Genomic DNA, 25,809 nt, shown 5'->3' on the forward strand with positions numbered 1-25,809 from the left:
TGACTTTACGTCACAAGAGTTTACATTTCCATATTTTTAAATGATTTTCGATCATTGAATGTGTGTTATCGTGTATATATGTGTATTATTTGTGTTATTATGAAATAATTAGACAAATAGTACACATTTTATCTTATACCGGGTGGTGAATCGTAAAAAGGGCCATAGGAAACTCAATGTAAAATTCTGAATTGTTGAATTCCTGCTTCCCTAATTATTTTACATCAAAAGTCATGAGAGAATACTTGTAGAGAATTAAAATCTGTATTAAAATCAAAAGTTAAAATTGTTCTACGATTTAAATGCATTCCAAAATTTTGAAAAATATGATACATTTGCCACAATAGGTACGCGTGTAAAAGTAAGGCCACACGTTACTATTTAACTGACAGTGCTCACACCATTGACTGAATAAAAAAATCTTTATTATTAATCCTTTCTCCGCAACTGAGGGTATCTTATCAACTGTATTGTTTTTAAACAATAGATGATAAAATAAAAATATTGACAGTTCAAAAATGTGAACATTATTGCATTGTGTGTGGCCTAAGTTTGGGCTGAAAACTAAAATGTATTACATTTTTACAAAATTTTGGAATGTTTAATTACGTAGACCAATTTTAACAGTTATTTCCAATACAGATTTCAATCCTCTACAAATAGTTTCTAATGTCTTTTGATGTACAATAATTATTAGGGAAGCTGACATTCAACAGTTCAGAATTTTACATTGAGTTAATGCAAAATTTTGACGCATGTCAAAATTCTCAATGTGTTTTAATTGTATTCATTTTTTTCGAATCCTGAGAAAACTAATAAATATTTTTGAAAAATTTAAACTCAGAATGAAAGACTACATTATTACCGAGGGCTGAAAGTCCCTGAAAACTTCTATAATGTTTATTTTAATAAGTTACAGGGCTGAAAATAAAAGAGAAGTGTGATATTTAATTTCAAATATTTCATTCAATAGAATCTGCTTGTTTATTCTAAGGGGCTTTCCGCCCTCGGTAATAATGTAATCTTGCATCTTGCGTTTAAATTTTTCTAAAATACTTGGTTTTCTCAGGATTCGAAAAAAATCATATTACGATTCAAATGACAGTAAACTCTCGTGACGTAATCTCACCCTTAATGTTCATTGGTTAGTCGATTTAGGCAACCGTAGTAATGTCTAAGAACCGTGTGCATTGCCTATGTTCCCTATACTGTAAAGTCAAGGTGAGACGGACTATAGTTCACCAATAGTACACAGCTGAATAATTGGTTGCCTTCTATTAGGAGACTTAAAATTTTTCGTGCGTATTGAACTAATGGTTACAAATCGTTACTTTTGTATAAAGTAATCATTTACAGTATTCGTTACTTTGATTACTATAATTACTTTTGTTACTTTTGTATTTGAGTACCGGTAATCATATCGAGAATCGTAAAGTAGGTAGGTATTTTGTATAAAGTAATAATTTTTTACAGTATTCGTTACTTTGATTACTATGATTACTTTTGTATTTGAATACCGGTAATCATATCCAGAATCGTATTTCTCAGTAGGTAGGTATTTTGTATAGATATTCTTCTTCTTCTTCACGTGCCATCTCCGCGACGGAGGTTGGCAATCATCATGGCTATTCTAACCTTAGATGCTGCTGCTCTGAATAGTTCGGTTGATGTGCATCCGTACCATTCCCTCAAGTTACGCAACCATGAGATTCTTCTTCCTACACTTCTCTTGCCCTGGATTTTCCCCTATATAATCAATTGAAGTATGTTGTATCTCTCATTACGCATAACATGCCCCAGGTATTGCAGCTTTCGTGTCTTGATGGTTTCCAATATTTCCAGTCTTTTGTTGACTCTTCTCATGACTTCGTTGTTTGTTATATGCTCGGTCCATAATATCTTCAGGACTCTTCTATACACCCACAGTTCAAATGCTTCCAACTTTTTAGTAGTCGACGCGTCAAGTGTCCATGCTTCTATCCCGTAAAGCAGGGTCGAGAAACTATAACACCTTGCCAACCTAACTCTCAAGTCTAATTTCAGTTCTCTTGCAGAAAGTACCTTTCTCATTTTATTGAAGTTTGTTCTTGCTTTCTCTATTCGAACTTTGATTTCTTTGGAGTACTCGTTTGTGTGATTAATTATATTGTGCCAAGATAGTTGTAGTTTTCAACTTGTTCTAAAGTTTTACCTTTAATTATCAGGCTTTCATAATTATTTTGGGTCTTTGATATCCTCATAAATATAGGTATAGGTATTCCGATATAACAATTACAATAGTCGTAGTCGTTACTCGCTCTGATACGATTGGTACGAAGTAATCACAGTAATCAAAGTAGGTACAATAGTCGTTACTCGCTCTGATACCATTGGTACGAAGTAAGGACCTAATCAGAGTAATCAAAGTAGATATAATAGTCGTTACTCCCTCTGATATGATTGGTACGAAGTATCGAAGTAATCAAAGTAGATACAATAGTCGTTATTCCCTCGATACGATTGACACGAAGTAACTAAGTAATCAAAGTAATCAAAGTAACGATTTGCCTCTCTGTATAGTAATCGTTACCTTCGGTATTTCGGTATTCGTAAGTAACGAGTATTTTGTAACAAATAGTTACTTTTTCAACATCACTAGCAAGCTCATGTAACGTAATGACAGTCAAGCTCATTTAGAGTAATGAACTATTACTCACGGGTAAAGTAATGAGTGTTATTATCCATTCAAAAATGCTGAATAAGGAGCATGTTATTATTAAACGGTCGTAGAAAAATTATTTTATTTTGTTTTATTTATTCTATTTGTAAATTTATCTGAATTAACCCCGTCCCTGAATACGATGGTAAGAGCTATCGGCGAGAGGAGGGTAATAATAATGATAAAAGAGAATCAAATATAAAGTAGCCGTGTCGGTGACATACGGGATGGATAGTGGAATAGTGGAAAAGGCCCCCTTTATCTTTTCGGATCTATCTCGACATCTGCCCATCTGTTCCTGTGTATTTCGCGACCTGTCTGTCAGTCTGCGTTGTGTTTTTGGACACTCTGGAGTATTTGGATGCTTTGGCGTATCGCTTTTTGATTTGGGAACTGATAAAGGCTATATACACATGGTGCAACAAAATAAAAATTAGTGTGATCGAAAAATAGTTCAGAAATATTAGCCATAAGTTATAAGGAAAGGGTTATTTATCAAGGAAAGTTGTTACACAAATTGTTATATGAATGGGTGTCTTTTATAAATATTTATTCAAGAATTATAATATTAGTGACGTAAAAAGCTACTTAAGGGGTAAAATTTTCGATTATTTTTATTATTTTAAATGAAACCTACATAACTTGAAGAAGACTCTTAGTCCAGGAATCGACGCTTTTCACCTCGCAATTTTTACAGAATGGATCGATTCGCTTGAAAATTTGAGAATAAGTAGTGGATAGTCCAAGGATCAAAATCTATATAGTTGGTTTGGAAGAACACTGTCACAAGTCAAAAAGTTCAAATTGTCAGGAGCGACGTTTTAAAATTTTAATGTGCTAATGTTCATTATAATTTTGGTAAGGTAAAAAATAAGAGGTAAAATCTTTTACAATATTAAAGAGCTCATTATTATCATTTAAATATAAATAGAAAGACCTTTCTTGTTCTCACCTTTCTACCCATAATTAGCATTTGGAACAGTTTTTCCCAAAATGTGTTCGAAATGTTACTGTATTGCTCATAATATTCTATATAAACGCACATATCCTATAAGGAATACTTACCTAAGACGAACTGTAACTTCCTTGCATTAAATATTAAACACAAAATTGTTTTTGAAGTTATACTTCTTTACGGGCATAATGACGGTGAAATTTTATATGGTAAAACCTAGCGACCGGGCGCATGCGCATTATAACTTTGTTCTGATTGGATGTTCAAATGACAACACAAAAATTATCCAATATGGCAGCTGTGGGACTGTGGTTTGGTTATAATGTATGCTTGTTGCGTTTTAAAATTTGTAGGAAGAGAAACAACAAACAAAAAGTTAGTTAATGGTTATACTGCCTTTTTAAATAGTTTTCATATTATATTTTTGGCATTGTTGCATGCCAATGTGAAAGCTCATCAAACTGTGACTAGTATGCCTGCCGCAGATCTCGCTTATTCAAAGCTAAAGAATCTTTCACTGGTAAGTGTTTTATAAATAGTTGATCAAATTTTGTTATGATATTTGAACATAGCCACTTTGCACGACGCAAGTGATTGCGAAATTTATTAGTCGTTATACGGGCTCCGATACCTATCTTGAACCTACCAAAATACATAAGTAGTATGTAATACTTTTATTTACATAATTTGATTACCATCAAAATTTCTATCAATATTCACCTAATATATTGTTTTCTTACTCTATGTTTTGTTGTATTTTTTCAATTCTAAATCATTTCAATTCAAAATCAAAATAATTTGATTTACATAAGTTAAAAATGTCAAAAGGTGTCAAAAATGTTTAGTTAGACGATCTTCGCACATAATGACAAGCTGTCTCTGTGGCAAAGTTTTAATGCGAGTGAATCCCAATACAACGCAAATACCAGCCGCGTGGTAAGTTGGTTCGAATCCCAATAGAAACTTTTATTTTTTTATTTTTTTTTATACATTTTATGATTGTAAGTATATTTATTATATAATTTTATTTTCAGAAAATACGTATTTAGTTAAAAATTTTTCCGACAATTAATGTTCAGAAATCATTTGTGGCATTTTTAATGTGTTTGTGTGTGTTTTATTTTTTTATTATTTTAATTTTTGGCACTGTTTTAATAAAAATGTTTGAGAAGTAGTAAGTATAAATTAATTTAATATTTAAATAAAATATAAATCAAAAATAAATTAATTTCGTTTATAATCATATAATCATATAATAGAAGTATAACTTCTTACGTGCGTACAAAGTACACACACATTCTTTTTAACTTGTAACACTGTTCTCCAAAAAACACGTGGCAACTTCCACAACAACTGAAACACAGCTATATTGCGCCGGCGCTCTTCCATAAAATGTAATGCATGGGTTTGACAAAGTCAAATTGTTATAAGTCGCCATCTAGCGGAAATTATATGAGTGTAACTTCTGACAATTTTTCCCACAATAAAGTTTAATATTTAGAAATGGTTAGAGGGTAAACCTCAAAAATGTCAATTTTTGAGTTGTGACATTCTTTTTCCAAACCAACCGAGTGCTAAACATCGCGTAAGTTCGCAAAAAGTACTTCACGCACAGTTTCATACAATATTTTATCTACGATAAACAAATACAAAACTGTAACTCTTCGTCACTGGAATTCATTTCTATTCTACAATTTTTAGAACTTTGACATTTAAAAATTCTAATTTCTTTCAAACCACAAAACTGTCAAAATTTTTGTTGTAATTTATTGCTCATTAAATTAAAATTACATTAAAATGTATTAAAATACATTGTTACTTCACGCACACTTCACACACTGCTATCTATAATGACAGTTTTCACAAACTAAAAACTTATACATAATATGACATAGAGTAGATAAACATTAATTTTAAGCAAAAAATGTTCTATACATTTTTTTATCTATTTATATATTTTATATATTTTTTATAGAAAAAATCTATGTTTTTAATCAGTTTTCTCCTAATAACTCAAAAAGTTTTCGATTTTTTTTTAATTTTCTTTAAGACCTATAGTAATCGAGCTATACTTTATTATATGTTAGCTCTTCTTCGGCAAATGCTAAATATTGTAGTTTCAAATCAAAAGACGGGAAAATTGTGCATTTTTCGAGGGTAACTCATAAAAACTAATTTAGATCATTTAAAAAGATATATCTCCAAAAATAAAAAAAGTCTTTAGCACAAAAATTAAGTGACTATAAACTTATAATGAAAAGATTGCCAGTCCCCATTTTTCTCAGCGAAAAAGTGAGCGGAAACCACCCCCTAATTACCCCCTTATTAAAATTAGTCTTTGACCGTTAGTGTTCTTTATTTTATGTATTATTAACAGATTCTAGAAGTTTGACCGGCTTAGAATTAGTTTAAAAAAAAAATGGAGTTAAAAGCGAATAACGATTTTTTGTAGTTTGGTAAAAAATGCCCTTTTCTTCAGAATATAAAGATTAGCATCAGAGATACCTAAAATGTTTACATATGAAATTGTAGCTTATTTAATTCCCAAGAACTTGGTTTGAAAAATTTTTTCTACGCAAATAAACCTTTTTATCACATGCCCAGATTTTGTGTCACATTGGAACTACTAAAGTTGATTATCTATAACACGAAATCGAAAATATTATAACTATATAATAACTGAATTAGGCAATATAGAGAAATAGTCACTGTCATTTTGACAAGCCTCCGTCGGTTTTTTCTAAATGTAATAGCCCGCTTCTCTTATCTGTTGTTATCTATATCGATATCTGTTCAGTGCAGTAGTGTATTATTTTCTAAGATATTGGAATTCGTTAGTGTTGGTCCATAGGGAAGTAGTGTTTGTTTATAATTAATCTATTATATTTTTGTGTAATAGAACGAAGTTGTTGGACTGTTTGAAAAAATAGATTACATATTATTGTTTTGTAGGTAACGTAAAAATATTTCGAATTCTAATGCAAGTATATAAAGTTTTAGGAGGATTTCTCATTCTAGAAATATCATCAATAGTTTAAAATTTAAATTTTAAATTAATACCAAAATACATGCTTTTAATAAAATTGTTTTTTATTACTTCCATTTAGCGCGCCTATGAGTATATTGTCACAATATTCACTCTTCATCTTGTAACGTTACAAACGTCACATCTTTGATATTTAATTTTTAAATAATTAACTTACTTTATTTTCTTTAATATTTCATCAACAATAATTTTCTTCTATTTGTTTTACCTGTTTTCTTCGTTAAAAACTCGTTGGTGCCCTCTTTTACTATCCTCTTTTATCATCGTCTTTTATTATCCTCTTTTATTATAATCTATTTACTATATCTCTTTTCATCTAAAATCTAAATCATCATACTGAACGTACCCTGTATATTCTTACTCTGTAAATATCTGTTTTTCAATACGGAACATGCCCGCCACTGCCTACGTCGCACTGTCATGAAAGTGACACTTCATCCCTACTCGCTGACACAAAATCAAAATGGAAGGGAAAAATAAATCTATTTAAAGAGATGGGCCCACAAGGCCCTATCTATTTCCAGACTTTCATTCTCTTGGGGTGAGTTCTGTATTCTAATTATTTTTTTTTGTAATTACATTTCTACATCTAACAATTTCTTCTAATATTTTTTATACCTAACCTTCAAATGTTCAACCATGTGTTTGGTTTCTGTATTTCATTTTATCTATTGATATGCTTTTAGTAATCAAATTTTCACTAGTAGTATCAATCTTAATTCCATTTAATTATTCCTTTTCCAATAACTACTTTTTACGATTATTTGGCAAAGGTACAATTTGGTTTTCTTCTTGATGTTTGATATGTGTTTTTATCTTATAGTTTTTGGGAATAAATCACTTTTCTCCCTACGGGAGACACCAGCATCCTCACCGGTGATGGAACTATGGCTGACAACAATGGGACCATAAAATCTAGACTGCAACGACTACCACCTCCAGCTGCAGGGGCCTAGGGCCGAACATCCGCCCAGGCCTACAAGAAGTCTACAGCAGTACCATTCGACATCAAGAAGTTAACATCGAACCAAACACCACAAAGCCATAAGTATAATCTACAAATTGTTAGTTTTTGGCAAGAATTTGAATATATTGGTTAATGCAATTTACTAAGTCATATTTTTATTATTATATCTTTATTGAACAATAAACATGATTAGTTAAAACTATTGTTTTGTTTGCTTCCATTCCGAATCTTCATAGTTCATTTCTAAGATTAGGACAAGACGAACACACACCTTGAGAGACTGAGCTAAGCTAAGCGTGTAGCGATGGCTATCTTGGATGATTGAAGTATCATTTTCGAATGGTATTTCAATTAGCTGGGGTAGTCCAATCCCTTATTTCGTTTCACTGGCGCCCAACGTGGGGCCACCCATCGTTTCAATCTTAGTTATGTCAAATACTGCCGACGCACAGCCGCACGCCGACAAAAGGTGTGCTACTATCTCCCGAAGTAATATTGATGACGCGCTGATGATGGCTCTTAAGCGAACAAAAGACATATTCAAGTTGTACATAATGTTTTTAGTTTTGAAAACCCTTCTACCAACAAACAACAGTTTTTATAAAACTTTCCGTGATTAAAACAAAGAATTATAAATGATTTAAGAACGCTCTACACTTCAAATTAATATTTACGCCTCGACAACTTACAACATCCCAAAAGTATCAACAAATTGCCCGACATTATTCAAAGTTCTCCCCTTTTGTCCCGAACCAACCTGGCCGCCCGCTTTTCCCTTCACTCCTCGCTACACTAGAGATGTGACGTACGCGAACGATCGGATTTTAGAAAAACGAATCAAATTTGAAAATCAGTATAAAAATTAATTTACTACTAATTAGAAGTCAACCGATAATGCACGTAGTTTTCCCCTTGTTGCCATATTCTAAATTTGAAAAAATATATAGGATATAATCAGATTTTTTGACATGCCATTTCTATTACAGCGAGCATTTTATTGGGTAGAAGTAGTGACGTCATTATTATATTTGGTCAGATGGTAAATGGTAACTGACGTCAGTGACGTCCAGGGGCGGCTCGTGATAGTATAAGGTGGTGAGGCACACTACACCTGAGGAATTTTATTATTATGGTTAGCTTCTCTTTAATGGCCAGAAGGTCGATTTTGTGACGTCATAACGTTAGGACGAATCTAGTACCAATAATCCCGGACAAAAAATCCTCACAAATTATCCCTGGACAAGAAATCCCCAGACAAATAATCCCCGGACAAAAAATTCCCACAAAAATCCCCTTACAAATAATCACCGGACAAAAAATCCCCACAAAAAATCCCGGACAAATAATCTACAAAAAAATTTTATTCAAAATATCCCCACAAAGAATACCGGACAAAAAATCCTCAAGAAATATTTGCTGTCGATTAGTTCTCTAAAACTTTTCCAGTGAATGCGATCGACTCAAATGCTTTCAGCCTTAGTGCATAGAGTTATTTTGAATTCCAATTCTATATTGAAAACTTCAAATTTTACATAACAAAAGAGTGTGCGTTTTTTCAAAAATCGTGGAAAATATGGGGAATGAGCTAAGGGTGTGGGAATCATGTTGCAATATTATTCGCTTAAATCTTTTGCTCACTCTGATTTGAGTAAATATGTTCAAAAAAATTTTACAAAAAAAAACACAACCACAGCATACAACATTTTTGAAACACTTCAAAACGACTTTTTTATATAAATGTAACAAATAAATAAAGAAAAATAATTTAATATGTAGTTATATATTTTACAAAAAAAAACACAAAAACAAAATACAACATTTTTGAAACACTTAAAAACTACTTTTGTATGTAAACGTCCGATGTGGAAGTGGAAACGTTAATAAAATCATTTTTTAAGTTAAATTGTATAATCTTATTTCTCATTTAGAATAATAAATTACATAAATGCCACAAAGAAAAAATAGCTTCAGAACAATATATTAGGCGATGATGAACAATGATTTTTTAATATGAACACTGTTTTAAATACATATCCATAAACTTCTAAAATATAATAATCCATTCGTATATACCGCGTGTACATAGAAAAGAAAGCTATGATCTGCAATCGACTTGTGCTTGTACTAGTCGGTTCAGTTCGGCTATTCCCATTCCGTTCCGCGGAGCCTGAGGCCGTTCGGCTATTCCTATTCCGTTCCGCGAAGCCTGAGGCCAGCCTCAAGGATGGATGAATTTTGTTCCTAGAATCGGTGGCACATTTTTCAAATTTTGCCGGTTTTACTGTTGGCGTTGTCCCATACTGTTGCAGATGGTGTGAGGCTAGCTTCAGCTGTAATGATTTGAGAAAGTTGGAATGGCACGTGGAAGACGAATATATAAGAAGATAAAGAGTCAGGGCCGTACCGATTTTAATTTTTTTCATAAAAATAAAGGTATTTAGAAAATTTCAAAAAGCTAAATTATATTTAAAAAACTGATTATAAAAAAACGAAATAACGTAAATAGTCGATTGATATACTGGTGAGGCACTGCCTCACCTGCCTCATAGGACAAGCCGCCACTGCTGACGTCTGTTATAATTATGTAGGTTAAATAAAATGTCAAATTAATGTTTTCAAATTATATTTTATTTATTTAGTTTATATTTTAATAAGTTTATTTTTTCACCAACTTCACTTTCCCTGCCCTATCCTTGATTGGTCTTGCTGTATGGTAGGTTTAATTAGGCGTTAATTTTAAAAGTTGCTGGCTAAATGGGCACATCTCACAAAGGCCACAAAAGAAGAAGAAAAAAATATACAAACAAACATCTTTCATAACCTTACAATGTCAGTTTGACACCTATAGTAAAGATTATCTTTGTTTCACACTCTTAAAGACAAAGAGAAATAGTGTAGGCTGTAGCAGCTTTGGTAAATAAATATGTGTTTCTTATTTGGCAACAGCGCTGTCCTGCCAAACTTAACGGTAGCGAAAAAACTAATATATGAGTCATGATGAGTCATGATGAGTTATGATGTTATTAAATCTATGACGTGCATTCCTAAATTGGTTGACTTCTATAGTTAGCAATTTTTTGTAGTTACTCGAAGGTTCCAAAAAATTTTTTTTAATTTATTATACCAATAAGCTGAGGGTAGGTATTTACTTTGTACTTCAATCTGATGATCAATAAGCAGTTCTATTCTAACCTAAATTCAAGTTATCACCTAGCTAGATCAAGTAGGTATCTCGGGAAACCGTAAATTCCCAACTCAATTTGAACATTTACATTAACAATATAATCAACAGAGCTACGCGACTGTTCTGGAATTGCAGACGAGCTGTAGGTAAAACCTCAGTTAGGTTCACCATTTTGTCGAAAAAACAAATCTTGTGCGATCTCTCTCACCATTCTACAAAGACAAGCACTTCTAAATATAACAAGACCCTTGAATTGCACAGGAAAGGCATCTTTAAAGGCTATCCTTTATGGCCATCCTGAGATTTAAAGCAAACAATACAAAGGCAACTTTAAAGGCCATCCTTTATGGCCTTCCTGAAATTTAAAGCAAACAATACTTGGAGGCCGAATGTGTGGCTATGTATTGAACAACCACACAAATACTACTGGAGCTATACTAATTATAATAAAGAGGTAGTCTAGGTCTTCGAATAAATGAAGAGATGGAGAAATAGATGCTAGTACCAAAACTCCAAGACCAATAGTTAGGCAGAACATAACTATCAACGACCACAACTTTGAAGTAGTCTCTCTCTCTTGTCGTTTCCTCATTACTGAGGATCGTGATTTCTTCCAATATTCCTAATAATGTTTCTCCATTGGTCTCTATCTTCAGCTGCTCTAAGAGCTTCGCAGAAAGAGTTTCCAGCTGAATTCTTTATTTGGTCGGACCATCTAGTTGGTGATCATCCTCTTGATCTTCTCCCCGGAACGTTTCCAGAAACAATTAATCTCTCCAATCTGTCGTCACCTCTGCGAACCACGTGACCAAAGAATTGCAGAATTCGTTGCAGACATATTGTGGACAGCCTTTTTTAATATTCAGTTGGTTTAGAATGGAAACGTTTGTCCTATGAGCTGTCCAAGGTATGCCCAGCATTCTTCTCCAGCACTACATCTCAAAGGCATCAATTTTTTGGCGCTCGCATGCGCGAAGAGTCCAAATCTCTGCTCCGTATAGAAATATTGAGAATACAAGGGCATTTACCAGTCTCATCTTGATATTTTGAGAGAGATCTGTCTTTCCAAACTTTAGTTAGGCGACTCATCGTATTTTTTGCCATACCAATACGTCTCCGAACTTCTGTTTCACAGTTACCATGGTTAGTTATACTAGACCCGTGATAGACAAAGGTGTTTACTATCTGGTATTCCTGCAACATGCAGGAATACCTGCAGGCGACGATACAGCCTGGACTATAAATATCACGATTTAAACATAATATACAGTAACATTTAATTTCTAGAATCGGTTGTTTGTGTGAATCAACTTTTACTAAATGGCATTGGGAAGAGTATACTTTAACTAGGTGGAGTCTACTTTTACTAGTAAATGTTGAATAAAAATCTTCATTTTATATTTATAATCAACTTTTACTAAAACCAGCCGTTTGAGTCGACTCGAACTAGGAAAAGTCAACTCCAACTGGATAATCAACTTGAACTATAACATATATAATGATAACATGACCAGGTCTTGCTTGTAAGACACAAAAAATGAAGAATCAACAAGTCCCATGGACTTAAATGGTTTCTAGCTTGGTCGGAAACTTTATTTCATTGAAATGATTCAGAATCGGATCCACTAAAGTACATCTCTACCATACACTTGGACCGCTAATCGAATTCATAACGCGTATCGCAACGTCGTCGTCGGCGAGAGCGTCCTTTTCCACGACGCTCGGCGTCGCTGCCGTCCGTCCATTAGCAGATTACTTGGGGGGATCCCCTTTTCACTTTCTGGTCCTTTGAAAAGAAAAGGACGGAACCGTCGCATACGGTGGAAATATCCTAGATTGAAATGATTCGTGTCGATTTTTATGTTTTGCCCGGAACTACTGACCGAAACCGTTACTAAAAGGTGTTTTATCCGGTGACGATTCTGTTTTGTTTTTAACAAAGTAAAAACACGAAAAGAAAAACTGAAAACAATTCCAGGAGAACTGTTAAATTATCGTACAAGGTTTAGTGATGCAAAGTTTAATTAGAGAATAAATGAGAATTTTACTAAAACGAAATTAGTTCTAGCAAAGTACTCTTTGTGTTTTCCTCTTCGTTGTTTCGCAATTGTAAATAGATTTTGTTCTTATTTTGTTTATTTTTTTTTATTTAAATTTATGTCTAATAGACCTTGGTCCACACCTAAAAAAAGAATGAGTATGTATGTACTTCGTACGCACGTAAGAAGTTGTACTTCTATTGTGTTTTCAACGAAATTGATATATGTACCGACTTTAAACAGTTTATTTAAATATTAAACAATTTTAATACTTACTACTCTCCAAAAAATTTTATTAAAACAATACCAAAAATTAAAAAAATAAAAGAATAAAACACACACAAACACATTGAAAAATGCCACAACGATAAATGTGATTTCTGAACAATAATTTGTTGGCAAAAATTTTAACTAAATACGCATTTTCTAAAAGAAAATTATATAACAAATATACGTACAACCATAAAATGTATAAAAAAATAAAAAAATAAAAACTTGCATTGGGGATCGAACCCTCGCATGTTAGGGTGCTTAGATTTGTAATCGAAGCCTCTACTCATTTACCCACTTACACATATCCGTCATGTGGGAAGTTAGGGCAACTGAAGGTTTTACTGTTTGACAGTTCTGAATTTAAGTTTGATTGTTGTGGAATTAAAATATTAAAATACAACGAAACATAGAGTAAAAAACCAAAATATGAGATGAAGATTGGTAGAAATTTTGTTGGTAATCAAATTATGTAAATCAAAGTATTACCTATTAGGTAGGTACATTTTCCAATTTCCAAATAGGTAAGTACCTACCTATGTAATTTTTTATTGCAATACTGAAACATTTACAATTACGTACCTGTTGCTTTTAAAAACTATTTAAAAAGTCACTACAATTATAAACTTGCTTTTGTCTGTGTAGTCACAACAACAAAAACTAATATACACAACATTTGTTCACCCATAACCATTGACGTATTAATAAAATAACCGACATATTGAATAATTATTGACAGGTCATTGTAACTACCCAATCAGAGCCCGTATAACGTTTGAGTTGCGCTCAGGACCAAGACTTTTGAGGAATTCGCGCACATATAAATTTACGCCCAACGCGCCCAAAAAAGTATAACTTTTTATTTTTAAGTTACAATTTTTTGGCATATGTATCACACTAGTGACGTCATCCATCTGGGCTTGATGAAGTAGTCGGTGATTTTTTTTAAAAAGAATGGGGGTCATTTGATAGCTCATTTGAAAGGGTATTCAATTCTCTATTCATTTATATAAACATTAACATAATTGTTTATACAGGGTGTTATTTTTTTTTAATTAAAATAATTGAGACAAAAAGAAGAATGTATGTAATTTATTTAATTCAAAATACGCTTTACTGTTGTCAGAAACAGGAAAAACATGGTTATTTGATAAATAAATAACGCTTTTCGCTTAAATTCAATGTTAAAGCTGCCACCCACCTGCCTCTTGGCAATTTGAACATTTCGTTTAAGCGAAAATCAATGTTCATTTTTTAAATAAAATATTTTTATGTTTTCTGATAGCAGTAAAATGTATTTAGAATTCAACAAATTACATACATTCGTCTTTTTGTGTCAATTAATTTAATTAAAAAATTTTTTTTGGACACTCTGTATAAATAATTATGCTAATGTTTATATAAGTGAATAGAGAATTAAATACCCTTTCAAATAAGCTATTACGTGACCCCTATTCCTATTTAAACAAATCATCGATTACGGCGTCACGCCCAGACGGATGACGTCACAAGTATGATATATATGCCAAAAAATCGTAATTTAAAAATAAAAAACGACCTGTTTCGGGATTTTTCCTTAAAGTCGCCGGTTTACGAAATAATGAATTTATGCGTTACTTTATGGACGCACTGTATAAAGTTCCCTTCAAAAAAACTTTGACTCAGTCAAGTATTTGACAAGTTTTTTGAGTTTTATGGAGCTCGATAACCCAAACATCTATGTTTCCTGAAGTGGGTTTAGTAGAAATTTTAAATTATTAACACGCTAAAATGGCCATTTTTGAATGTTGGTTCACTAATTTGTTGCTTAGAATTGCGACCGTGCAAGTTCGGAAAAGCGACACCTGGTTTCATAGCTTAGCAACTTTTTTCGCACTTTTAATTGTATTGGCCAATTACATTAGTCCTGGTTGCTGGATAATTGTCAAGGCCAGAGCCCAAAAAAGTTATAAGAAGAAAAGGTAAGACTGAGGTTATGTTATTAGAAAGTAAACAATTGTATGTAGTAAATAAAATTAATTATTAATGCAGTACTGCAAGCAAAATACAACTAATTACATTTAATTTTATATAATATTTGCGTATCATATCAATATTGTGGAGCAACCTATAATTTTTCTTCTTCAATGAGAGTAGGTATGAAATATACGTCAATTTGACAATTTCAATTGACAATATGAGTTATTTAAGAAAGTTTCAAGATTTCTCCGATATTTGCGCACGATCGTTTCTCGTATCCCCTCCAAGTACTTGCACACCGCGAATACTGTAGAAAACCTAAGAAGACTTAATTTTTAAATGTTAATAACTATTGTAAAACTTAACCTACAACCTTGATATTGCGTTGAAAGTTGGGTCTTATAGCGGTAAAAATGTGGTTCATATTTCACAGTGATTAAGAGAGAGTTAGTCTACCAAAAGAAGTAAAATAATGTTAAAAAAGTTCCAACATTGCAAAACTTGATTTCAAAAACATTTTGAAAAGCTGGCAAGCTTGAAAAAAAAATTACCCTATGATTATTCTAAAAGAAGTTAGTCCTTTTTTCAAATCTCCGACATCGAAAAATAACATTTTAAACTTAAAACTCGAGCTTTAAAATACCTCTGAATATCTCCGGTTCTCGCTGGTGGATTTTGATGTTTCTTTTTATAATTTGTATGCAATTTTTGCCTAAATGGCCTACAATACATGCATTTTCAAAATGTTTCACTTACCTGACTATATCGTGAACTCTAACTTGAAGGGTTTCCTTGGGCGTGTTCTGGAGTACAGTCGCTAACAGTTGCATCAATGCTGTGCAGAGAGGATCAGAGGGAAGAATTTCTTCACAGTCGTCAAGTTGCTGAAACAAAACAAAACGCTGAAAATTGTGATTTTTTAGTGAACTTCAAACATCAGATTGGCATTTGAAGTAATGATAGATGATCATGACCTGGTTTGTAAATTTTTGTCTGATTAGTAACATTAGTTCTTAACTTCAAAGAAAACCTAAATGCAGATAATAGGTCTGGATGCCGCGTATCAAAAAAAAGTTGATTAATAGCAAACTGAAAATTTGTTAATAGCTTAAGGGTGTCTAGTCAGATAAACTTTGATATATGGGAACACTGGAACAGGGGCAGTTTTAATTGTGGAACAGGTTAAAAATTTGGAACGGTCACACCACGAAAACGGCACATTTATTTTGTCCGACAGAACAGACTTGAACTCTCCGAAAAGAGATTAAACTCTCATGCAAAAATCAGACTGCTATTTATCACCTGTCATAATTCCTGTCATTTGGCATATTCTATATGTTCCACTCATTAAAACGCCCATTTGGTGATAAATAGCAGTCTGATTTTTGCATGAGAGTTTAATCTCTGTTCGGAGAGTTTAAGTCTGTTCTGTCGGACAAAATAAATGTGCCGTTTTCGTGGTGTGATCGTTCCAAATTTTTAACCTGTTCCACAATTAAAACTGCCCCTGTTCCAGTGTTCCCATGTATCAAAGTTTATCCGATTAGACACCCTTAACCTATTAACAAATTTTCAGCTTGCTATTATAAAGCGCCAGGAACGGACCTAATTTCGGCAGCCTTATTAAATCATGAAGGCTCCAAACACTGGAGAAGAATTTATTATCTAATAAGATTGATAAAGACCAAAGGTCAAATGCCGGAGAAATGGGCAGTTGGTCTTATACAGACAATAATATAAGGATATAAGAGGGAATGCCAGAATTATAGGCCAATAACTTTTCTAAATGTAGTATACAAAATTCATTCTGGTATTATCTACAATACATTGTTAATATACTTAGAACATAATTAGTGAATATAAATGATTCTGATCAAATAGAGCCACTAAAGACAATTATTTATTCATACTTAACTTTTTCTATGATTAATAACGATAGTATGATTAAAATCATGGATTTTTGGGAAAAAATATTTTTTCAAAAATTGTTTAAACAAATTAGACTGTTTATTAATTAATACATGTCTAGACAAATTGCATATTTGTAATGTACAGAAAAATTACATACAAATTAAAAAAAGAACGATCAAAATATATTCAGCAGATCCCGACATATAGAAAATGATAGTAGTTTGAAGTTGCCTTTTTTAGTTTTTGAACTAGTGCATTTGTCGGCTCCCAGCTCCCCCCTTCACTTACCACGACTAGTCACCAATTGAACTACATTTTTAAAAATTCGTGTAAAATACCAGCTTTTCTAATATGTAAAATGATTTTTTCTACGGACAATATTTTTAAAGTTATTCTAAATGTTTATAAACTACAAAATTTCACAAATTGGCATTAGGATTTTTGACTATATTAGATATTTTTTTAATATTTTTTTAGTACATTTTGATAGCATGAGTTTTCTACTTTCATTAGGCATATGCAGAATTGCCCTATCTTCATTATTGTCCGTCTTATGTTATTGCAAAATAAAGATCTCTGGTATAAACAATTAGAATAACACTTAACACTTTGGCTACTGGCTATAAATTTGAAGTTTTTGTCAGAAACTGAAACTATATTTTGGTAAAATTCACAATATTTAATACTAAAAACATGTAAATATCAACATTTAGGTATTTTTTTGAAAAAAAAATCATGTGTAAGGGCCGTGTCAAAAAATGGTACACACAGTTTGTGGCAGAAATAAATGCGTAATTATCTTCTTAGAAACTATGTGTACCATTTTTGGACACAATGTTCATTTTTTTGCTTGACAGTAATGAGTGTCAAAAAAGCAGTTGGTACACAAAAACTTATCACTGCATGCTAGACAAGATGTTTTAACACGTTTTGTTTCTTTTATAGCAAAGTTACGTCCATTTCTAGCACTATTATTTTTATAACATCTTGTACAACGACCTCTCTGTTCCACTTCGGAAAGTTTGTGATTTCTTTCTTGGTTAACACGACGATCATCCAAATTTTTCATCTGAATATTTTGATTACGAAAAATTTCTGAGGCGATTTCTTCTCTAAATTTAGTGATACTTATCTTTTTGTTTGTTATAACCTCGTATGCAGTATGTGCATTTATAATAGATGTGTTAACCAAAAGTTCAATTGAAACTTTCCTATACCACTTAATACCCCTACGCACTGCTGATGAATATGATGCTTTTTAATCAGAGACGTCTATAAATGATTTCACATTATTATACTACACGATTGTGGAAGGCTTTCTCACGACACCCCTTTTTGTTGGCACGTCCACTATTTCAGGCACAGACTCCGTAGTGAGAAACATGACATCTCTTTTGTCTTTCCATTTTCCAATTATGATTTTACTGTTACTCTGTCTCATGACTAATTCACCCCTTTTTAATTTAGCCTCACTTACTACTTTTGGATTATGCTTCCTGTGTTTTCTCAGTGTGCCTATTAAATGTGTATCTTTGTACAGAAGTTCGTGTGCTAAATTCACGCTAGTGTAATAATTATCTGTGCACAAAACGCGACCTGAATGTAAAAGTGGTTCCATAAGCTGTAGCACCACTTTTGTACCAATTGGCTTTTCATTAGGTGTTTGCTCTTTTCCTGTATAAATTTTAAAATTGTATGTGTAACCTTTCACTCCACATAGTTTAAATAATTTCACACCGTATTTGTGACGCTTCCCCGGTATATATTGGCGAAAGCTCAATCGTCCTCGAAAAGGAATCATCGTCTCATCTATACACACATTCTTGTCAGGAGTATATGCTGATTGGAACTTCTTGATTAACAAATTTTGCAAGGGAAGGAATTTTTTGAGCCTATCATCTGAGGCAATTTCGTTGTTTGAGAAGTGCAAATTGGACAAAAGAAGCTCAAACCTTATCCTGGACATGTGAACAAATTTTCCAATTTCATTTTTGTACAGCATATTGGTGCTAAAATAATCTTTCAAAGTGGGTTTACGATCCAAACCCATCCATATTAGAAGACCTAAGAAAACAAAAATTTCGGATTGATTTGTGTTTCTCCATTGTCCCAATAATGCTGTTTTTGTTAATGTTTCATTTGTAATTCCTGATACTATTTTCTGTTCAGCATATCTGTTGGTTTCCTCGGCAATAAGTGATAAGATATCGTTGTCAATAAATAATTTATAAAAATGAATTGGATGATCTCCTTCCCTTTGTGCAAAAAAACTTTGGGAGAATCCTGAATCTTCCGTGAAAGTAAATGTGTTCAAATTACCTACAAAATTATAAACTCAAAACTATAAAAGTGAATACTAATTTATATATTACCTGCACAATTATTCCAAATGATATTAGGATTAGGATTATTTAAAAAATTATCAGGTTCAGAATCGTTGTTGAGAGATTCTAGATCAGATTCGAATTCTAACTCTTGCCCATCACTGTTAATTTCTAAATTAGAGGAAGAAGAACACGAATCTTGATCATTTGGATCATCTATATCCATAGCATCATCATCATCATCTTCACTAATAAACTCATACTCCATTTCACTCATATTCTCGGCTATTTCACGTAGTTCAGCATCACTTAATTTTTTATTTGACATTTTAAGTACTAATTTTAGAACCGTAAACACACAAGACTAATATTGCACAAACAACAAGTTTCTGCAAGTCAGAAAATGGCCATAATATGCCATCTGCTGAAGGAGTCTCAAACTGCTCCGCCATAATTTTAAAAAATCGGTCATAGTACAGCCATCTGTTGATTAAGTCCCAAACTGCTTCGCCAGAATTTAGCAGTAAACTGTAGGAACCTAGATACGCATTTAAAACCATCAGAACTGTGTTCACCAAATGTACACACAGCTTGAAACATTACCATTTCATGTGACCAAATTTGGTACACGCAGTTTCTGGTAAACATCAACTGTGTACCAGAAATGGTACACACAGTAGCCAAAGTGTTACACTAATTAATGTTTCGATCTCAAATTTTGAGGGTTTGTTAAGTACCCCAATACCCAATACCCAACTTTGGGTGAAACACTAATGTTCTAAGGTGGTTTTAGTAAAAGTTATGAACAAATAACGATTTCCACTAATTTTGCAGTTTGCGTAGCAACAAATTAACTTTTTAACTTTAAAAAATCGGCATTTTGAAGGTTTTTTAATGCCCTAAAAAATTAAATTTTGTAATGTTATGTCAACTATTTAGCTTTTGAATGGGGTGCAAGAATTTGAAAAAATCGCGATTTTTGCACTAAATTGTTAATAATTAAAAAACGGACGCGAAGTCTAGGCAGGAAACAGGTAGGTTTTCTTCCTATAGGTCTACAATAACTAAAAAAGTAGTCAGCTATCTGGATCTTTGAAAGTCCCGAACATGGTCTATTTCTAGCTTATTATCCTGGAGTATACTGAGAAAAGTGTATGGCCCGGTGCAAAAGGTATGGCCACGACACATACAGAATCAGGAGAAACGACGAGGTTATTGAATTGAATGAAGGGTATAATATTGAAAGACTTGTGAACAGTCAAAGACTGTCATGAATATACATTCAAAATAAGTCCGGAATTGCATAAAATGACTAATTCTAAGCAACTTTTGTTCTATAGAGTTTTTCCCTAAGTCAATCCTTTTCGAGTTGTTTGATATTGTGTATGCTTGAGGTCTGTAGACCCAGTAGAAGCAGCGTTGTAGCTAATGAAAATTAGGTTCTTCTTCATCAAATTTCAAATCGAATATTTCAAAGAGCTCCGTCCAAAAACGGAGCACTTTTCGGGGAAAATTCATTTCAACTTTTTTAAAGTGTTTAAAAAAGGTTTATTTTTGTTTTTGAAGTTATACTTCTTTAGGCGCGATTGAGATTGAGGATGATTATTTATTATTAATCTGCGCGCATGCGCACACCGACAGTATGGTATTAGTCGTTATACGGGCTCTGATTGGCAATATGGAGGTAAACAAATGTTGTATAATACAGTAGAACCCCGTAAATCCGAACCCCGCGAATCCGAACTTTCGGCAAATCCGAACCAACGGAAAGTGAAAAAAATTTAAAAATTCAAGACAAAAACTTAAAAACATGTTTATTATACAGAGTAAAGCCAGAAAATTGGACAATGTACGATTACTAGGACTTTGACATTTAAAATTTCTTAAAAATAAATATTTTACTTTAATATATAGGTTTATAAAGTGTTTATAAAGGTTAAACACAAACTTACTTTGGTTCTCTCGTAGTCAACTTGAGTCCAAAAATATTGTCCACACTCTTGCGAGAACGTTTGGCTACTCAAAATCACAATTAAAGCTTTGAACTACTAGTTAAGGCTAACTTTCGGATAATCCGAACTTTTCGGAATCCGAACAGGCTGTCCCCCCAATTAGACAATGACACAAAAAAGTTTATAATTGTAGTGACTTTTTAAATAGTTTTTAAAAGCAACAGGTACGTAATAATTGTAAATATTTCAGTATCCCAATAAAAAATTTCATAGGTAGGTACCTACTTATTTGAACCTACCAAAATACACAGTATGTAATACTTTTATTTACATAATTTGATTACCATCAAAATTTCTATCAATATTCACCTAATATATTGTTTTCTTACTCTATGTTTTGTTGTATTTTTTCAATTCTAAATCATTTCAATTCAAAATCAAAATAATTTGATTTAATTCAAAACTGTCAAAAGTTTAATCTGTTTAGTTAGTCGATCTTCGCACATAATGACGCATTGTCTCCGTGGCGAAGCGTTTAAGGCGAATGAACCCCAATACCAACCGTGCTGATAAGCGGGTTCGAACCCCAATAGAAACTTTTATTTTTTTATTTTTTTTATACATTTTATGATTGTAAGTATATTTATTATGTAATTTTATTTTCAGAAAATACGTATTTAGTTCAAAAATTTTCCGACAATTATTCTTCAGAAATCATTTGTGGCATTTTTTAATGTGTTTGTGTGTGTTTTATTCTTTTATTGTTTTAATTTTTGGCACTGTTTTAATTAAAATATTTGAGAAGTAGTAAGTATAAATTAGTTTAATATTTAAATAAAATATAAATAAAAGTATATTAATTTCGTTTAAATCATATAATAGAAGTATAACTTCTTACGTGCGTACAAAGTACACACACATTCTATTTTTAAAAAAACTTGTAACATTAAAAGTAAGTGAGTTACGCTCAAAATATTGTTGGTCCCTTTTATTTTTTGGTAAAAAAATCGCGAAAATCACCCCCTAATTAGCATCACAAATAAATTTTATCATTACCACTTCACAAGTTACTTTGCTTATGTATTATTTATATGATCTGTAAGTTTCATCGGTTCAAGGTGCTTATTTTTGAAAAAGCTGTAGTTAAAATGGCTTGAACGAGTAACTAATTACGAGTTTAGACAAATTTTGAACAGCCTTAGGATAACCAATTTTGGTATTACTAATAATGTTTAAGTTAATTACATAAACAATTCCATTCCTTTCAAAATAAAAAAAATGTTTTATTTTAAACCCAATTTTTTTCAAAAATGAGCACTTTGAACCAATGAAACTGATAGATAATATAAAAAATACATAAGTAAAGGACCTTGTGAAGCGTTAACGATTAATTTAATTTGGGAAGCTAATTAGGGGGTAATTTTTGCGATTTTTGTACCAAAAAATAAAAGGGACCAACAATATTTTTAGCGTAACTCACTTATTTTTAATGTTAGAAGTTTTTTTTTAAACAAAAATAAACCTTTTTTTAAACACTTTTAAAAAGTTGTAATGAATTTTCCACGAAAAGTGCTCTGTTTTTTGGTAATTTCACATTGAAATATTCTATTTGGAATTTGACGAAGAAGAACCTACTTTTCATTAGTTACAACTCTGCTTCTACTGGGTCTGCCGACCTCACGCGTACACCATTTTATTCGTTTTACCAGAAATATTTTTTTTTTGCTAGAATACTTACTTTTTGAGTTATCTGCGAAAAACCGTCCAAAAACATTTTTTTTTTTGTTAAAAATGAACATATTCAGTCGCAAATAACTGAAAACGTATTGACTTAGGGAAAAACTCTATAGAACAAAACTTGCTTAGAATTAGTAATTTTATCTAATTCCGGACTTATTTTGAATGTATATTTTTCACCTTTGAGAGGGGTGTATTTCCCTCCATTTTTGTAAAATGGAGGGGATGTAGAATTGTAAACTTTTTCTTATATAATAATAGACAATATCAACTACCTATTCCCAAATTTTCTTCCTTCCTTTATTTTTTTGGAGATTTTCGTAAAATTTTGTGTTCGCTAATCAGGCTATATCACGAGTAGAAGTTTCAATTACAGTGTGCTTCGTACTGTGCATACAACAAACAAAATAAAATTCAACGGCCAAGCGGGCCATTTACCAATTTTCAAACAAGATCAGCGAAATTGTTCGCGTAAGGGTAAGTCTTTCCCCCGTTTACTTTTATTATTATTATGATTAGTATACGGGTATGATTTTTACCCTTTCTGCCGTTTTTTATCGACGCGAAACGTTTGATCCAATCTGACTATGTAATCGAGTTTAATGATCCGGTTTTTATTACTCGATTTCATGATAGAAACATTTAACTTTTTTAAATAACGGAACGGTGGAGCATACTAATTTATTAGCTAATTTGTGGTGTGTAAATAATAGATTAGTTTATTACTTTTATGGGGTATAAAGCTAGATCGCGTTGATATTTACATAAATTAGAAATGGTTATGCTTTAATAAAAAATTGTTTTCAGTTTAAACTTAGATTAGTTAAAGTATGATCGTAAATACGGTCATTATCATTATTCTCCAGGTACAGCTATATTAAATTCATTAAAAATTAACGTTGCAATCTACAAACCGCCGTTTTTCTACAAGATAGGAAAAGAAATTGTTTGTCAATTGCAGTTTTCTCAGAATTTCGATTATCTTTTGATGGTTTACGCAGTCAAATGCTTTTCGATAATCAATAAAACACGCATAAGTATACATCTACCTTCATGTCTCTGCATTGCTGTGTTAACACATTTAAGCCAAAAAGAGTTTTTGGTGTTCTATATCCGTTTCGAAATCCGAATTGAGTGTCACTCATGTGAAAATCACACCTCTTGTAAATTCGTGTAAGTACCTACAGATGATTCAGACAAAAGTTTTATGAAAATGAGACATCAAGCTTAATATTAGATATTCAATGCATTTGCTGTATTTAATACAGCTTCGTTGTAGTGATGTTGATTATAGTTACTTTCGAGTATTCGTTACAAATCGTTACTTTTGTATAAAGTAATCATTTACAGTATTCGTTACTTTGATTACTATGATTACTTTTGCTACTTTTGTATTTAAGTACCGGCAATCATATCGAGAATCCTATTTGGTCAATAGGTAGGTATTCCGATATAACAGCGACCTTCACCGATCTGTTTAAGGGATAAAAATGATTTGATTACTTTTGTTACTTTTGTATTTGAGTACCGGTAATCATATCGAGAATCGTATTTCTCGGTAGGTAGGTATTTTGTATAGGTATTCCGATATAACAAGATCTACTATCTAATCTACATCGGCAAAGGGCGTAGATCTAGATAAAAATATAGGGTTCTCGCATTCGATCTTTGTTAATGACTTACATTACATATTTTACGTATACCATTATACCTCCCTCTGTTTCATCTTCTATCTTCTCCTCACCCTCACACCCTTAAAACGCTTCATACCGATAACGGTATTCGATAACACTCGTAAAATACCGGTCCCGTCTCTTACTCGCTGGGATACGATTAGTTGAAAGTAATCAAGTGTACTGGTTGTAGATACAATAGTCGTTACTTGCTCTGATACGATTGGTACGAAGTAACGAAGTAATCAGAGTAATCAAAGTAACGATTCGCTTCTCTGTATAGGATCCGTTACTTTCAGTATTAGTAAGTAACGAGTACTTTGTAACGAATAGATACTTTTTCAACATCTCTACTTCGTTGGTCTGCATCGCTGTCCAGGTTATTCGGAGCATTCTTCTACGTAACCACATCTCAAACGCCTCTAGGTGATAGATCATATCAGCCGTTAGAGTCCAGGTCTCGGAGCCATGTAACAACACTGACCAAATAGCATTTGGTCACTTTTAGATTTTTGAAACGTTGTGCAAGCTGTTTTACTTCTGCATTTGATCTTTCTATTCGGGTCTAGTTGGTCTGTAATGTAGTATCTTAGATATTTTGTCCTAACTCAGGCTGTTTCTCAACAGCAGAAGCTACAATATATTATTCAGGCAGCGATGACAACCAACATAGATACGGCGTGGCAATAATTGTCAATAAAATATCTAATAGAGCAGTGAAAGGGTTTGTCCCCATCTCAGAAAGAGTAATGTTACTACAATAGACATCTCACACCACGTTGAACCTGATTCAAGTATATGCTCCTACGACGAATGCCAATGAAGAAGAACTAGAATTATTTTATCAGCATATCGAAGAAGCACTGAAAAAAACAAAAAGTAGAGAAATCACGATAGTTCTAGGTGATTTCAATGCAAAGATTTGAAAGGGGCAAAGCGGAAAGTGTGTAGGAAAATATGGTCTGGGAAATCGCAATGAGAGAGGGGATCGTCTACTAGAATTTTGCCAAGAACAGAACTTCATTATTACAAACACAGTTTTCAAACAACCCAACAGACGACTGTATACATGGCGATCGCCCCCAGATTCATCG

The 25,809-nt window shown here is 32.5% G+C and overlaps 1 protein-coding gene across 1 annotated transcript in view; it reads right to left on the reverse strand.

The window, feature by feature from the left end:
* LOC114339332 (S phase cyclin A-associated protein in the endoplasmic reticulum) overlaps positions 1 to 25,809 on the reverse strand; it is a 345,776-nt gene that overhangs the window by 280,573 nt on the left and 39,394 nt on the right. Inside the window, exon 15 of the mRNA XM_050648835.1 lies at positions 15,875 to 16,002. Within this exon, the coding sequence (XP_050504792.1) occupies positions 15,875 to 16,002 (128 nt within the window). The remainder of the gene's footprint in view (positions 1 to 15,874; positions 16,003 to 25,809) is intronic.

Source organism: Diabrotica virgifera, chromosome 4, assembly GCF_917563875.1.
Source record: "Diabrotica virgifera virgifera chromosome 4, PGI_DIABVI_V3a".
Lineage (NCBI taxonomy): Eukaryota > Metazoa > Arthropoda > Insecta > Coleoptera > Chrysomelidae > Diabrotica > Diabrotica virgifera.